The 17,177-nt window shown below is 52.6% G+C and overlaps 1 protein-coding gene across 2 annotated transcripts in view; it reads right to left on the bottom strand.

Moving 5' to 3' along the window:
• The window catches only part of pusl1 (pseudouridine synthase like 1), a 70,662-nt gene that overhangs the window by 16,706 nt on the left and 36,779 nt on the right, over positions 1 to 17,177 (bottom strand). The window contains exons 5-8 of one of the 2 annotated variants that reach the window (XR_013549168.1): positions 15,924 to 16,097; positions 9,849 to 9,903; positions 6,549 to 6,711; positions 3,525 to 3,652 (exon numbers count right to left, since the gene is read on the bottom strand). Coding sequence is in view for 1 of the 2 variants with exons in the window: in XM_078425500.1 (XP_078281626.1) it covers positions 3,621 to 3,652; positions 6,549 to 6,711; positions 9,849 to 9,903; positions 15,924 to 16,097 (424 nt within the window). In the remaining variant the exon portion in view is untranslated. Of the gene's footprint in view, positions 1 to 803; positions 3,653 to 6,548; positions 6,712 to 9,848; positions 9,904 to 15,923; positions 16,098 to 17,177 lie in introns of those variants that run through there. The other variant, XM_078425500.1, reaches the window with a different exon arrangement.

Here is a 17,177-nt window from a genome sequence, read left to right as displayed (position 1 = left end):
AATAAGTTGGCATCTAGAACAGCGGATGCAATAGATGAGGTTGGAGGGGGTGCAGGTGAACCTTTGTCTCACCTGGAAAGACTGTTTGGGTCCTTGGATGGAGTTGAGGGGGGAGGTAAAGGGACAGGTGTTGCATCTCGTGCGGTTGCAGGGGAAAGTGCCCGGGGTTGGGGTGGTTTGGGTAGGAAGGGACGAGTGGACCAGGGAGTTACGTTCTACCATCTTTTAGTTTTGTTTAGAGATACAGCTTGGAAACAGGCCCTTCAGCCCACCGAGTCGGCACCGACCAGCGATCCCTGCACACTGACACCAGCCCACACACTCTAGGGACAATTTACAATCTCACATTTACAATTATACCAAGCCAATTAACCCACAAACCTGTGCGTCTTTGGGGTGTTGGAGGAAATCCGAAGATCTTGGAGAAAACCCACGCAGGTCACGGGAAGAACGTACAGACAAGCGCCCGTAGTCAGGATCGAACCCGGGTGGCTGGTGCTGTAAGGCAGCAACTCTACCGCTGCGCCACCGTGCCACCCAAATGATTAGATTTGGGCTTATTATTGTCACATGTACCTAGGGTTGCCAACTTCCTCACTCCCAAATACAGGACAAGGTGATGTCACTGCCCTGCGCCACACGTGACCTCACCCAGCCAGCGGCCACGTGCTCCCACTCACCAATGGTGGCCATCCGGGCCGGGCGGCCGCCATTGGTGGAGCAAGAGCACGTGGCCGCTGGCTGGGTGAGGTCACGTGGGGCGCGGGGTGGTGACGTCACCCTTTGTCCCCTATTTGGGAGTGAGGAAGTTGGCAACCCTATTAATATGGGACAAGGGCGGCCCGGTACAGGACAAACCAATTTAGCCCAAAATACGGGATGTCCTGGCTAATACGGGACAGTTGACAATCCCACATGCACCGAGGTGCAGTAAAGAGCTTCGTTTTGCATACTATGCAAATAGATCAGATAATACTATACATATAATCATGGCAAACTCAAGATCAATGGGTAGAGCAGAGGAGAAGATAGAATGACAGCTAAGAAGGCACAACAATGCTTCTACTTCCTGAGGAGAAAGAGAACATTCGGCACATCTCCAATGACTGACCAACTTCTACAGATGCTCCATAGAAAGCATACTGTCGGGTTGCACCACAGCTCAGTCTGGGAACAGCTCTGCCCAAGACCCGCAAGAAATGACAGAGTTGTGGATGAGGCCCAGTCCATCACACAGACCAGACTCCCCACCATCAACACTTCACGCTGCCTCAGAAAAGCAGCCAACCTAATCAAGACTTGTCCCACTGGCCATTTCTTCTCTCTGCTCCTGTCCAGCAGAAGGTACAGAGGCTTGAAGGCACACACCACCAAACTCAGGAATAGCTTCTTCCCCTCTGTTATCAGTCTTCTGAACGGTTCTTCCATAAACTAGGGCACTGTCTGATTCACCTCTACCCCATGGTGGACATTGGACTTTGTCTATGGAACTGATGCGCTACAATGCTGAGAACTATATTCTGCACTCTGTATCCTCCCCTTTGCCCTACCTATTGTACTTGCATTTGGCTTGATTGTATTTATGTTTAGTATGCCTGATCTGTTTGCATAACATGCAAAACCAAGCTTTTCTCTGTGCCTCGGTACATGTGACAATAATAAACCTAAACCTGGATGAATAGATGGAGAGGGGAAATAGGGAAGTGATCTGTGATCATGAATATGTTTCAGCAGTCGAGTTCAGCTTAGCTTGGTTTATTGTCATGTGTGCCGAGGTACAGTGAAGAGCTTTCATTGCATGCCAACCAGCCAGCGGAAAGACAATGCATGATTATAATCGAGCCATTGACAGTGTGCAGTGTTTAAGAGTGTGGAGCACGTGGGTGCAGACCTGCTTCTGTGGCTTCAAGTACCATGGGAACTACACTCACCCCCCTGCAGGACCTATACATCAGGAGGTGCAGATCCAGAGCAAGCAAGAATATGAGGGACCCCTGCCACCCCAGCAACGGACTGTTCCAGATGCTACGGTCAGGCAAACGCCTCCGCTGTCATGCTGTGAAAACAGAGAGGATGAGACGGAGTTTCTTCCCACAGGCCATCAGGACTGTTAACTTTTATAACTCCAGGGACTAAATGTTGTCTTCTCTATATTAACTTTATTGATATGCTGTAACTGTAATTCTTTTTTGTGCACAATCCGCAGGCATTGCCACTTTCATTTCACTGCACATCGTGTATGTGTATGTGACAAATAAACTTGACTTGGCACGCACATAGTCGTCCGGGCTGGGCGCCATCTTGGAAACCGTCTATTTGTACAAAATGGCAATGGCTTGCAGCTTGTGTTTGATGTCTGGTTTTATTAACATGATAGGTTTTTTCCACCTCATGGTGTGAACGGGAGGTTCATGGAGACTCCACAGGGAAAGGATGGCAGGGTTCCTTCTCAGAAGGACGTCGGTGAACAGATGGATTAATAACATGGAACACAGAGCAGTGCAGCACAAGAAGAGGCCTACGGCCCACAACGTCCCAGCCAAACACGAGGCCAAGTTAAATACTCTCTTCTGCCTGCGCATGATCCAGATCCCTCTCACAGTGCAGTGGTTCTATGACAGCCATTATGACAATTAAAGGCGGCACGGTGGTGCAGCGGGTAGAGCTGCTGCCTTACAGCACCAGAGTCCCGTGTTTGAACCTGACTATGGGTGCTGTCTGTGTGGCGTTTGCACGTTCTCCCTGCGACCGCGTGGGTTTTCTCCGGGTGTTTCGGTTTCCTCCCACATTCCAAAGACGTGCAGGTTTGAAAGTTAATTGGCGTCTGTAAAAATATTGTCCCCGTGGGACAACATAGAACTCGACAGTCAACATGGACTCAGTGGATCATAGGGCCTGGATTCCACGCTGGATCAATCTATGACTCAGACATAGAGCCTGTTCCTGTGCTGTACTGTTACTGTTCTATATTCTATGAATGTAAAGGGATGGGTGGGATACGGATCACGAGCAGGCAGAAGAGAGTAGTTTAACTGAGCATCATGTTCGGCATGGACAATGTGGGCCGAAGGGCCTGTCCCTGTGCTGTACTGTTCTATGAGTATGCAGGGGTTGGAGGGATATGGACCACGAGCAGGCAGGAGAGGTTAGTTTGGTTTAGTTTAAGGTCGCATGTACCGAGGTACAGTGAAAAGCCTTTGTTGCTTTGGCTGGCGCTTGCATGGACATTGTGGGCTGAAGGGCCTGTTCCTGTGCTGTACTGTTCTATGTTCCATCCTGCACATTTCCTCCCAGGATACTGTGTGTGTGTGTGTGTGTGTGTGTGTCTGATGGGGCTGGGGACAGGGACTTTGGCAAGCTGGGAGATTCTGGCTCCATCCTCTCATTCCCACGCACCACCAAGCAAGGGGGAAGCTATTTTTTTTTTAAGAAGCTGATTATTTTTGGCAGCTTAACTTAAAAAGAAATGAGCCTCCATCCCAGCATTGTTTGTTCTCCGTAATTCGGGAGTGTTTATGCAATACCAGCAAGGCGCACGAGTCAATGCAGGAGCCGGGCCTCTCTGGATCCGAGATGCCGGTTGCCATGACAACAGGCGGCACATGTCCTCCCCCCTCCAGTCACCGAGTTACATCATCTTCCACCCGAAGATCTGCAAAGCAAAACACACAACGTGATGGCTCGTGATGGTTGCCGTGACAACCCTCGGTTCAGTTTCTGGTCACCTTCAGGACGTAGCTACGGAGAAACATAGAAAATAGGTGCAGGACCGGGCCATCCGGCCCTTCAAGCCTGCACCGCCATTCAATATGATGATCATGGCTGATCATCCAGAATCAGTACCCCGTTCCTGCTTCCACCACCACCGTATCCCTTGATTCTGTTAGCCCCAAGAGCCACATCCAACTCTCTCTTGAATACATTCAGTGAACTGGCCTCCACTGCCCTCTGTGGCAGAGTATTCAGTTGGTGCAGAGCCATGCTCACTGGCATCTGCATGAGGCTTGCAGCTGGAACATCTGGCGTGCATGTTAACATCTCTTTAATGATGTGGCCCAATCCTGCTCTCCCACATGTGCAGCATCCAGCCTGCCGTCTCATCAACGCTTTCAATGACACAGCACAGTCCAGACAGGGTTGCCAACTGTCCTGTGTTGGCCGGGCGGCCGCCATTGTTGTTGTGTTGGCCGGGCGGCCGCCATTGTTGTTGTGTTGGCCGGGCGTGCAGCGTAGGTTTACTGGGTTAATTCCCGGAATGGCGGGACTGTCATATGTTGAAAGACTGGAGCGACTAGGCATGTATACACTGGAATTTAGATGGATGAGAGGGGATCTTATCGAAACATATAAGATTATTAAGGGGTTGGACACGTTAGAGGCAGGAAACATGTTCCCAATGTTGGGGGAGTCCAGAACCAGGGGCCACAGTTTAAGAATAAGGGGTAGGCCATTTAGAACAGAGATGAGGAAAAACTTTTTCAGTCAGAGAGTTGTAAATCTGTGGAATTCTCTGTCTCAGAAGGCAGTGGAGGCCAATTCTCTGAATGCATTCAAGAGAGAGCTGGATAGAGCTCAGGGGGTATGGGGAGAAGACAGGAACGGGGTACTGATTGAGAATGATCAGCCATGATCACATTGAATGACGGTGCTGGCTCGAAGGGCCGAATGGCCTCCTCCTGCACCTATTGTCTATTGTCACGTGGGGCGCGGGGCAGCGACGTCACCTTGTCCCGTATTTGGGAGTGAGGAAGTTGGCAACCCCGACTTACAGCCGTTGTGGCAAACACAACAATGTGGTGTATGTGCTGTCCACACCAAGATAGCTCCTCTCTGAATACAACAGTATCATTTGTGTAGGAAGTGAAATACAGATGCTGGCTAACACGGAAGATAGACACAAAATGCTGGAGTGACTCAGTGGGACAGGTTACGCCAGCATTTTGTGTCTTTCTTCAATATAATTTGTGGTTTGGATTGCGAATAAATACTGATAAACACCTCTGTTGTGCAATGACTGAGCTCAGCTTCAGAGCGCAGGGACTGGTGCCAGTGAAGAACAGATACTGCACTGGATGCTGAAGACAGACACAAAATGCTGGAGTAACTCAGCGGGACAGGCAGCATCTCGGGAGAGATGGAATGGGTGACGTTTCGGGTCGGCACCCTTCTTCAGACTGGTGTGAAAGTTTGATCTCACCTCAGTTTTAAATGGCCTCCCCTTTATTCTTAGACTGTGGCCCCTGGTTCTGGACTCCCCCAACATTGGGACCATTTTACCTGCGTCTCGCTTGTCCAGTCCTGTCATAATCCGAAGAAGGGTCTCGAAATGTCACCCGTTCCTTCTCTCCTGAGATGCTGCCTAACCCGCTGAGTTACTCCAGCATTTTGTGTCTACCTTTCATAATTTTATACGTCTCTATAAGATCCCCTCTCACCCTTCTCAACTCCAGTGAATATATGCTTCAGTATATACTCCAGTATATACTGATTATAGTCAGACTGGTGTCATTATGAACGTGTATCTGTATATGTGCTGGAAAGTGTGTACAAGTGCCTCACGTGTAGATGTTAGATGCATTTAAGTTAAAATGCAGGAGTGGTCTTGCGTAAGGTGTAAATCTTGTACGTGCCAGTATCAGTTTGCTGAAGGTGTGTGTCGATACCTTAGAATGTGCATGCTTGCCTGCATGTGTGTGTGCTAATACGTGGGGATTTGCATGCACGCATCCCTGCGTGTGCGTGTTTATATCCCGCAGTAAGCATTCTCCTTACATGTGCATGCATGCACGTGCAGGTCTGTACAGTGGGAAAGAGAGACAGACAGTGTATTTTCCTGTGCTTTCTCTTGGAGTCATAGAGTCAGACAGTGTGGAAACAGGCCCTTCGGTCCAACTTGCCCATGCCGACCAAGATGCCCCATCTACACTAGTCCCACCTGCCCGCCTTTGGCCCAAACCCCTCTGAACCATGTATCTCTCCACTGGCCTTTTACATGCAGTGATAGTACCTGCCTCTACTGCGTTGTGTGGCAGCTCGTTCCCTATGCCCACCCACCCGCCCCGTGCCCACCCGCCCGCGCCCCCGTGCCCACCCGCCCGCCCCCCGTGCCCACCCACCCGCCCCGTGCCCACCCGCCCGCCCCCCGTGCCCACCCACCCGCCCCGTGCCCACCCGCCCGCCCCCCCCGTGCCCACCCACCATGCCCCGGTGCCCACCCCCCGTGCCCACCCGCCCCCCGTGCCCACCCACCCGCCCCGTGCCCACCCACCCTGCCCCTGTGCCCACCCCCGTGCCCACCCACCCGCCCCCTGTGCCCACCCGCCCGCCCCCCGTGCCCACCCGCCCCCTGTGCCCACCCACCCGCCCTGTGCCCACCCACCCACCCCCTGTGCCCACCCATCCCTGTGCCCACCCACCCGCCCCCTGTGCCCACCCACCCGCCCTGTGCCCACCCACCCACCCCTGTGCCCACCCACCCACCCCTGTGCACACCCACCCGCCCCCTGTGCCTGCAGCGATCGCTGTACATGCACCTCCTCACCACTTACCCTTTTCGTCGTACTCCACGGTGGTGAGGAAGAGGCCGCTGGGCGGGGCGATCAGGCTGCCGGGGTAGGCCCTGGAGTCACGGCTCTGCAGCAGCTCGGCAATGTGCCGGGGCGTCAGCCTGCCCTGGCCAACGGCCACTAGAGCCCCCGTCATCCTCCGCACCTGCAACACACACACACACATATGGGGTACAGCCCCGTCATTGTGGCCTGGCATCACCACAACATACACGCACACACACACACGCACACGCCTGGAGTACAGGCCTGTCACTGCGGCCTGGCATCACCACATACACACACACACACACACACGCCTGGGGTACAGCCCCATCACCAGCCTCGCATCACCACATACACACACACACACACACACGCCTGGGGTACAGCCCCATCACCAGCCTCGCATCACCACATACACACACACACACACACACACACACCTGGGGTACAGCCCCATCACCAGCCTCGCATCACCACATACACACACACACACACACACACACACCTGGGGTACAGTCCCATCACCAGCCTCGCATCACCACAACATACACCTGCACACACAACACACGCACACACGGGGTACAGCCCCGTCACTGCGGCCTGGCGTCACCACAACACACGCACACACGGGGTACAGCCCCGTCACTGCGGCCTGGCATCACCACAACACCAGCTCCGTCCAACAGAATAGTCCAGTTTAATATCATTGGGAAGATGTCCCTTCACTGCCAGCTGCCTGTGTTCTTGCATCTTTGTCCACCCGGGCAGCAGGTAGCAGGTGTAGGAAGGAACTGCAGATCCTGGTTTAAACTGGAGACACAAAATGCTGGAGTAACTCAGCGGGGCAGGCAGCATCGCTGGAGAGAAGGAACGGGCGACGCTTCGGCTCGAAACGTGCATCAAGGGTCTTGACCCGAAACGTCACCTCTTCCTTCCCTGCTGCCTGTGCTGCTGAGTTACTCCAGCATTTTGTGTCTAGCGGGTATCAGGGTCGGGCTGACAGTGCCCTTGTGATCGGCTGTGGGAGCCCCTCCCCCCGGGGCACAAAGGTGTCCGGGCGAGGAGAGGACATCTGCCACTGGTCGACCAAGGACAGCGATAGCTGGAGTTCACAGCAGCCTGGGGCTTGACTGAGCTCAAGACTCCTGGAGCACTGACTCTACTTGGGAAATGGCAGCAAAGCATGGTCCCTCTTGCATGTGGGTTCAGGAGACTGTTTCTGCACAACTGTTCATAAACTCCAGGAGCAGAATTAGGCCATTCAGCCCATCGAGACCCGAAACATCACCCATTCCTTCTCTCCAGAGATGCTGCCCGACCCGCTGAGTTACTCCAGCATTTTGTGTTTACCGCAGACAACAGGTGCAGGAGGAGGCCGTTCGGCACTTCGAGCCAGCACCGCCATTCACTGTGATCATGGCTGATCACCCACCATCAGTCCCCCGTTCCTGCCTTCTCCTCATATCCCTTGATTCCGCTCGCCTGAAGAGCTCTATCTAACTGGCGAGGGGGTTCGGCAACTCACCGCGAGGTGAGACTGGAGGCCGGGGGAGAGAGCGATGAATAGACAATAGGTGCAGGGGGAGGCCATTCGGCCCTTTGAGCCAGCACCGCCATTCAATGTGATCATGGCTGATCATTCTCAATCAGTACCCCGTTCCTGCCTTCTCCCCATACCCCCTGACTCCGCTATCCTTAAGAGCTCTATCTAGCTCTCTCTCGAATGCATTCAGAGAACTGGCCTCCGCTGCCTTCTGAGGCAGAGAATTCCACAGATTTACAACTCTCTGACTGACAGCGTTTTTTCTCATCTCCGTTCTAAATGGCCTACCCCTTATTCTTAAACTGTGGCCCCCGGTTCTGGACTCCCCCAACATTGGGAACATGTTTTCAGCCTCTAACGTGTCCAACCCCTTAATAATCTTATATGTTTCGATAAGATCCCCTCTCATCCTTCTAAATTCCAGTGTATACAAGCCTAGTCGCTCCAGTCTTTCAACATACGACAGTCCCGCCATTCCGGGAATTAACCTGGTAACCGGTCAGATCCCGTGCGGGGGGGGGATGGATGGATGGAGTTGGCGGTGGGAGTCACGGCATGCGTTGGGGACGAGTCATGGCATCTTCCCTCTCCGCAATGTCCGTCTTCTAACTCAACTGCAATAGAGTGTCGGCGTTGCTCAGCGGCACAGGTTGAAGAGCGGACGGAGATCGCGAGGGTATTGTGGTGGCAACAGTGAGGTGGGAAACCACAAGGTAACGTGCGGTGCCGGGACTGTGAGCCACTGTTTCCATTACCCATCTCATTGACACGTCGACCACTAACTAAACAAGACTAAGGAGGAGGCTTTAGCGATGGAGCAGCGTTAATAATAGCGTCTGGAGATGTCAGACGGAAGTTTCAGCACCAAAATATCTCCAGTGGGTGTCCCAGTTTGGTCACGGCAAGTCAAATCTATTGTCACCTTCATGAAGTGTGGTGAGGTGGCTAAGCTAGCTTGCTGCAGCAACACAGCCACGTAGATTCAGCCAACACACAGCGTGCGCAGCGGTAGAGTTGCTGCCTCCCAGCGCCAGTGACCCGGGTTCGACCCTGGCTAAGGCCGCTGTCTGTACGGAGTTTGCACGTTCTCCACCTGACCTGCAGTTTGCAGGTTCATTGGCTTGGTAAAATTGTAACTTGTCCCAAGTGTGTGTGTGTGAGGGATAGTGTCCGTGTGCAGGGATCGCTGGTTGGCGTGGACTCGGTGGGCCAAACTGCCTGTTTCCGCGCTGTATATCTAAATTAAACTAAATTATACATAAATTCTATAAGGCGGTGAAAAGAAAAAGACCAAAATCTAAATATTAGTGCAAAAAGCGATGAAAAAATCAAATCCATGGTAACACAAGAGATGTCACAGTATCAGAATGAATCACTATGTTATCAGTAGAAACGGCCTACTGAGAGTGTACTCTGACAAACCTCTACAGATGCACCTTAGAAAGCAAACTGTGGGGTTGGACCACAGCTTGGTCTGGGTGCAACTCTGCCCAAGACTGCAAGAAATTGCAGAGAGTTTGTAGATTTAGCCCAGTCATCACACAGACCAGACTATTTTCAAAGATAATTTTCCAAGAGATTTCTCAGTGTCAACATTAATCTCTGTGTCGGTGGAGTAACTCAGCAGGTCAGGCAGCATCTCTGGAGAGAAGGAATGGGTGACGTTTCGGGTCGAGACCCTTCTTCAGGCTGATGTCAGGGGAGGGTGCGGGACCATGCTCGTAAAGCCATGGGTACAAACACTCTGGCCTCACCTGTTTGTAGAGGAAAGACGGACTGCGGAAGGTCAGGTCCAGGAACTGCAGGTGGCTAAAGTCAAATGAAGCAAATGACATGTCAGCTGATAATCATGCAATATTCTTGGGGCATCGTACTCTGGGCAAAATGTATTTTATATAAGTTTAATGATTGAAATCCTCTCGTGGATCCACGCCCGTTTCTCCCGTGATATTCCCCTTCTTCCCGTCCCCTTCCACCTACATCCCTTCCGCTGGCTTCACTTTAGGTGCCTCCGAATCTCACGTCTTCCCATTTCATCCTCTTCCCATCTCTGGCCTTTAGCTATAAAGCATCTTCCACACATTCTGCCCCAATGTAGGTGGGGAACAGGATGCCACGATAAACTGACCGTATCTGCCTGTAGGTGACCACATCGCTCCATTCCCTGCGTATCCATGTGCCTGTCCAGAAGCATCTTACATATCAGTATTGTACCTGCCTTCACCACCGCCCGCCCCTGGCCTTCAGACTTGACTTTGGACTCCACAGATGGCAACACACCCTTCGGCCCACTGAGCCTGCGCCGACCAGCGATTTGCACTATCCTAATAGGAATAATTTACAATTTACAGAAGCCAATTAACCTACAAACCCGCACGTCTTTGGAGTGTGGGAGGAAACCTGAACACCCGGAGAGAACCCACACGGTCACAAGTAGAACGTAGACAGTACCCGCAGTCAGATTGAACCCGGGTCTCTGGCGCTGTAAGGCAGCAACTCTACCGCTGCGCCACCGTGCTGCCCTCTGTGCCATTAGCCTGCCCGCACATCGCCTTTGAACATTGCCCTTCATATGTTAAAGCTCTGCCCTCTGGTCATTGCCATTCACAGCCTGGGAGACAGACTCTGGCTACCCTTTCATAATTTTATACTCTTCTACCAGGTCTGCCCTCAACCTCCGGCTTTCTAGAGAAAAACATTCCAAGTCTGTTCCTCTCACCCTTTCCAAAGGGTCCACATCCTTCCTGTAATGGGGGTAGGGGGGTGGGTGACCAGAACTGCACGCTGTACTCCAAAAGCCGCCTAACCAACGTTTTCTAGACTGGAGGAAACCCGCGGGGTCACGGGGAGAATGTGGAAACTCCACACAGACAGCACCCGAGGTCAGGTTCCAACCCGCGACTCGGGCGTAGAGAGGCAGAGGCTCTACCAGCTGTGCCACCCTGTAGACCAGAGAGCCTGGAGACAGTGGTGGGTGGTGGCGTGAGCTGGCATCTGGTTGCACTGGCCTCTGCAGGCCTGAGGGGGATGACCAGCCAGGAGTTGTGAACAATGCCAACTGCAGACTGCGTGGGTACACAGGGCACGGGCTGCAACCCAGGGCATAGTGCCTCACGCTGGGCTCAACCAACCCTGTGCCTACGGGACCACCCCCGAGCATGTTCCAGAGGGCCTGTCCTGATAGACACCTGGATATGGATACAAATGCGCCATGAAAGCATTTTGTCGGGATGCATCACAGCTTGGTTTGGGATCAGCTCCATCCAAGACAGCAGGAAATCGCAGAGAGTTGTGGACGCTAGCCCAGACCACCACACAAACCAACCTCCCTTCCACTGACTCCATCCACACCTCACGCTGCCTCGGCAAGGCCAGCAGCATCATCAAGGACCAGTCTCACCCCGGCCACTCCCTCTTCTCCCCTCTCCCATCGGGCAAAAGGTACAGAAGTGTGAAAACGCACACCTCCAGATTCAGGGACAGTTTCTTCCCAGCTGTTATCAGGCAACTGAACCATCCGACCAACAACTAGAGATCACTCCTGCACTGCCATCTACCTCATTGGTGACCCTCGGACTTTCTTTCATCGCCCCGATGAGGGAGGCTCGCCGCCGGCTACGGGAGTCAAGATCGTCCCGTCAGCGGAAGGTTCGAGGCCCCCGACTGCTGGAGGACAAAGAAGGGAGGAGATTGAACTTGTTTTCACCTTCCATCATAGTGAGGAATGTGGAGGAGCCACTGTGGTGGACGTTCATGTTAAAATGTATTGTGTGTGTCCTGTTGCTTTTTATCGGTGTGACTGCGTGGCAAATGAAATTCAAAATCGTATGTTGCAAAACACACACTTGGCTAATAAAGTATGATTGTGATTATGATTGTGATTGATTGATTGGATGGCAAGCAAACAAAGACACTGCAGATTATTGATATAAAACACACACACACACACACGGCACGTACACACCACCCTCTCTCTACTGAAGGTCTTGCCTATTCTAGTAAGGGGGGAGGGTAATGTAGTGTGTCGGAGTGCTGACATTTGGTAACGATCTTTCACGCAGTTCACAAAAGGAGGGTGTAGGAGAATAATCAAACGTTGCAGTTCCGATCGCCCCATCACAGGAAGGACGTGGAGCCGTTGGAGAGAGAAGGTGTGGGAGGTTTAACACCATCTGTAGGAAGGAACTGTGGTTTAAATCGAAGATCGACACAAAAAGCTGGAAATAACTCAGCAGGTCAGACAGCATCTCTGGAGAAAAACAATAGGTGACGTTTCGGGTCGAGACCCTTATTCAGTCTGACCCTTCTTTAGTCAGACACAGAGGTGCAGTTAAAATTGTACACACAGGCAGGGTGATCTCTCCCACCCTCCTAACCCCATTCTCCTGCCTTCTCCCCATAACCCCTGACACCCGCACTAATCTATCTCTGCCTTAAAGATATCCAATGACCTGGCCTCCACAGCCTTCTGTGGCAGTGAATGCCACAGACTCACCAACCTCTGACCAAAGAAATTCCTCCTCATCTCCTTCCTAAAGGAACGTCCTTTAATTCTGAGGCTGTGACCTCTAGTCCGAGACTCTCCCAACAGTGGAAACATCCTCTCCCACATCCACTCTATCCAGGCACTCTTTGCAAAAGCGTGGCGGATAAATAATGGGTGGCTGAAGTCATGCCTAGATACGCGAGGAGCATTTATCTCTCTGGAACATTTGTCCCGTCGGGTACCATTAGCTCTACAGACAAGAGTCCCTGCGGTTGCCTGGACAACGGGGAGCTTGCTGAAGGGAGCAGCTGCTGGCAGTGACTCTCAATGTCCTTTAGTGTTTCATCTTAATGCTCACGGCCGCGCGAGAGGTCAGCGCAGTGGCAAGCATTAAAACGTCGCGCCACAATTTATGTGGAGTGCTTGAGGGAAGGGGGCAAGTGTGTACGAGGGGGTGATGGACCAGGCCAGGAAAATCAACGCACGGCAAAATTGTATTAACAGGACTGCGTAAAATGCACTTGTAATAATTTAATACTTTGTCTAATGGAATCCAAGGGCATTTCCGAGGGAAATAATTGTAACAGCAGCACTGACTGTGCTGATTGAGATTTACTGAGTGAACCACCTCCTGTCCACCGGTTTATTGTGAAGCTTTGTCATGCTGAGAGAATCAGAGACGCTTTGCTGTCATCCTGTAATCCAACCTGTCTAGAACGTAATCCAATTATGAGACCCCCCCAACGGCAAGAAACAAGGAGAGCTGTGCGAGCAGGAACTGCGGAAGCTGCTTTAAACCGAAAGAGTGGTTCATCTTGCTCCTCTAGTATCTTTGCTGCTGCCTGACAGCACTGAAGGCCCGGGTTCCATCCTGACTACGGGTGCTGTCTGTGCGGAGTTTGTACATTCTCCCCGTGACCTGCGTGGGCTTTCTCCGGGATCTCAGGTTTCCTCCCACACTCCAAAAACACACACACACACAGCACCTCTGGAGAGAAGGGACGGGTGACGTTTCGGGGCGAGACCCTTCTTCGGACAACGAGGAGAGCCGCTGACCTCAGGGGCAGGGAGTAGAGGAAGGAGCTAGAGAGCCGGGTCTCATGGCGTCAGGACGATAGGACGGCACGGTGGCACAGCGGTAGAGCTGCTGCCCAAAGATAACAGAGCAGAGCAAGATAGACCACTCGACTGTAAAATACCGTAGTACGTCACGGCGCCATTTTAGTCGGCAGAAACGTGCAGAAACATTTAAAAAGAAAAATAACAAAAATCTGTGAATTGATAGATGAGATATATTCTGCATTTTTATGGTACCATCACACATACTGTTCCCCCAAAACACTGATTACACTGCGAGAGGCAGAGCGAACGGCGGGTTTTGCTTACTAAAATGGCGGACGTTACGCTCCTTTGCGTACTACACCAGTAAAGGCGATTTCAACGGAGAGGTTCATCTTGCTCCTCTAGTATCTTTGCTGCTGCCTTACAGCACTGAAGGCCCGGGTTCCATCCTGACTACGGGTGCTGTCTGTGTGGAGTTTGTACGTTCTCCCCGTGACCTGCCTGGGTTTTCTCCGGGATCTCAGGTTTCCTCCCACACTCCAAAAACATACTGGACCGTAGCTTAATTGGCCACGGTATAATTGTAAATTGTCCCTAGTGTGTGTAGGATAGTGTTAGTGTGCAGGGATTGCTGGTCGGCACAGACTCGATGGGCCGAAGGGCCTGATTCTCACAGTATCTCTAGACTAAACTAATAACCTGAAGGTAGACACAAAATGCTGGAGTAACTCAGCGGGTCAGGCAGCATCTCTGGACAGAAGGATTGGGTGACGTTTCGGGTCGAGACTCTTCTTCGGACTTCAGACTTCAGTCTGATGAAGGGTCTCGACCCATTCCTTCTCTCCCAAGATGCTGCCTGACCCGCTGAGTTACCCCAGCATTTTGTGTCTATCTTCGATGTAAACCAGCATCTGCAGTTTTTTTCCCTAAACTAATAACCTCTCGCTCAATATCAGTGAGGCAAAGGAGCTAGTTATCGTGCTCAGGAGGCGCGGTGGACAGCACGCCCCAATCAGCATCAACAGCGCCAAAATGGCGGTGCTGGCCGGAAGGGCCGAATGGCCTACTCCTGCACCTATTGTCTATTGTAAAATGGAAATGGTCCAGAGCTTCAAGTTCCTTTGGTAAATATTATCAGTGATCTGTTGTTGTCCAACCACACTGAAGCCAAAAACTCTACGGGTGCTGCACTGTAAGGAGTTTGTACGTTCTCCCCGTGACCTGCGTGGGTTTTCTCCGAGATCTTCGGTTTCCTCCCACACTCCAAAGACGTACAGGTATGTAGGTTAATTGGCTGGGTAAATGTAAAAATTGTCCCTAGTGGGTGTAGGATAGTGTTAATGTACGGGGATCGTTGGGCGGCACGGACTAGGTGGGCCGAAAAGGCCTGTTTCCGGCTGTATATATATGATATGATGAAATGCCTTAGGAGATGAAGGAAGTTTGACGCGTCTCCAACGACTCTCACCAACTTCTACAGATGCACCTCCACCATTGCTGAATAATAATATAGCAGAGCCGAGTTGTAGGTTAGTTACCTAACATTGGAGACTTCAATGTTCAAACTGTTGGGGTTGTAAACTACCCAAGCGGATTACGAGGTGCTGTTCCTCAGGTTCGCGCCTGGCGTCACTCGGGTCGCCAACTGACCCGTATTAGCCGGGACATCCCGTATTTTGGGCTAAATTGGTTTGTCCCGTACGGGACCGCCCTTGTCCCGGATTAGTAGTGGTTGCCAACTCCCTCACTCCCAAAGAAGGGACAAAGGGTGACGTCACCCGCCTCGCGCGCCCACGTGACCTCACCCAGCCAGCGGCCACGCGCTCCCGCTCCACCAATGGCGGCCGCCATTGGTGGAGCGGGAGCGCGTGGCCGCTGGCTGGGAGAGGTCACGTGGGCTCGCGGGGCAGTCGACGCCACCTCGTCCCGTATTTGGGAGTGAGGGAGTTGGCAACCCCTAGGCCTCACCCTGGCAATGGATGGAGGGCCCCAGGACAGAAAGGTCAGTGTGGGGCAGACAAGAAAATGCTGGAGTACCTCAGCGGGTCACACCCAGCACCTCTGGAGAAAAGGTGCGTGTGTGTGGCGTTTCCAGTCGAGACCCTTCGTCAGCGTGGGAGTGGGAAGGTGAGCGGCCGGGATATACAGCAGCAGGCCTCAGCCACGCGTTTACATCTCACAGTTGGCGTACGTGAGCTCGCCCACCCCGGGGAGCGGGGAGGGAGAGGGGGGGGGGGGGGGGGGGGGGGGAGGGGGGGGAGGACCTGAGGACTTCTCTCACCTGTGATGGATCTGCTGCGCGGTGATGCTGGTTCCGGGCGAGAGGTCGGCCTGGAGCAGTGTCTTCAGCGGCGACTTGAAGGGGGTCTCGGAGTTCAAGGAGCGGAAGGTGCTGAAGTCGTGCGTGCCCAGCAGCAAGCAGGCCGCATCCCTCATGGCCTCTGTGTTCAGAGGTCTGTTTTGGAGGCAGAGCAAACAGTCACTGACTCCTTCTGCAGTTGTACAGGGCCCTAGTGAGACCGCACCTGGAGTACTGTGTGCAGTTTTGGTCTCCAAATTTGAGGAAGGATATTCTTGCCATTGAGGGCGTGCAGCGTAGGTTTACTAGGTTAATTCCCGGAATGGCGGGACTGTCATATGTTGAAAGACTGGAGCGACTAGGCTTGTTGTATACACTGGAATTTAGAAGGGTGAGAGGGGATCTTATTGAAACGTATAAGATTATTAAGGGGTTGGACACGTTAGAGGCAGGAAACATGTTCCCAATGTTGGGGGAGTCCAGAACCAGGGGCCACAGTTTAGGAATAAGGGGTAGGCCATTTAGAACAGATGAGGAAAAACTTTTTCAGTCAGAGAGTTGTGAATCTGTGGAATTCTCTGCCTCAGAAGGCAGTGGAGGCCAATTCTCTGAATGCATTCAAGAGAGAGCTGGATAGAGCTCTTAAGGATAGCGGAGTCAGGGGGTATGGGGAGAAGGCAGGAACGGGGTACTGATTGAGAATGATCAGCCATGATCACATTGAATGGCGGTGCTGGCTCGAAGGGCCGAATGGCCTCCTCCTGCACCTATTGTCTATTGTCTATAACACGTCCACGGCTCCCTGACAGTGGCAACACAAGCAGATGAGGTGGTGAAGAGGGCACATTGGTAAGCCCGCCTTCATCATTGGGGCACGCAGTATAAGAGTCAAGACGTTGGGCGGCACGTTGGCGCAGCGGTAGAGTTGCTGCTTCACAGTGCCAGAGGCCGGGTACGATCCTGACTACGGGTGCTGTCTGTAAGGAGTTTGTACGTTCTCCCCGTGACCTGCGTGGGTTTTCCTCGTGTGCTCCAGTTTCCTCCCACACTACAAAGACGTGCAAGTTTGTAGGTTAATTGGCTTCGGTAAAGATTGTAACTTGTCCCTGGTGAGGAGGATGGTGCCTGTGTACGGGGATCGCTGGTCGACGCGGACTCGGGGGGCCGAATGGGCCTGTCTCCGCGCTGCCTGTGTCTCTAAACTAAGCTAAACCAAAGTTTCAAATCAGAACTCCT

The sequence above is a fragment of the Rhinoraja longicauda genome, chromosome 30 (genome assembly GCF_053455715.1).
Source record: "Rhinoraja longicauda isolate Sanriku21f chromosome 30, sRhiLon1.1, whole genome shotgun sequence".
Lineage (NCBI taxonomy): Eukaryota > Metazoa > Chordata > Chondrichthyes > Rajiformes > Arhynchobatidae > Rhinoraja > Rhinoraja longicauda.
The sequence above is the reverse complement of the archived record's forward strand: the minus strand, read 5'-3'. Positions and strand labels throughout refer to the sequence as shown.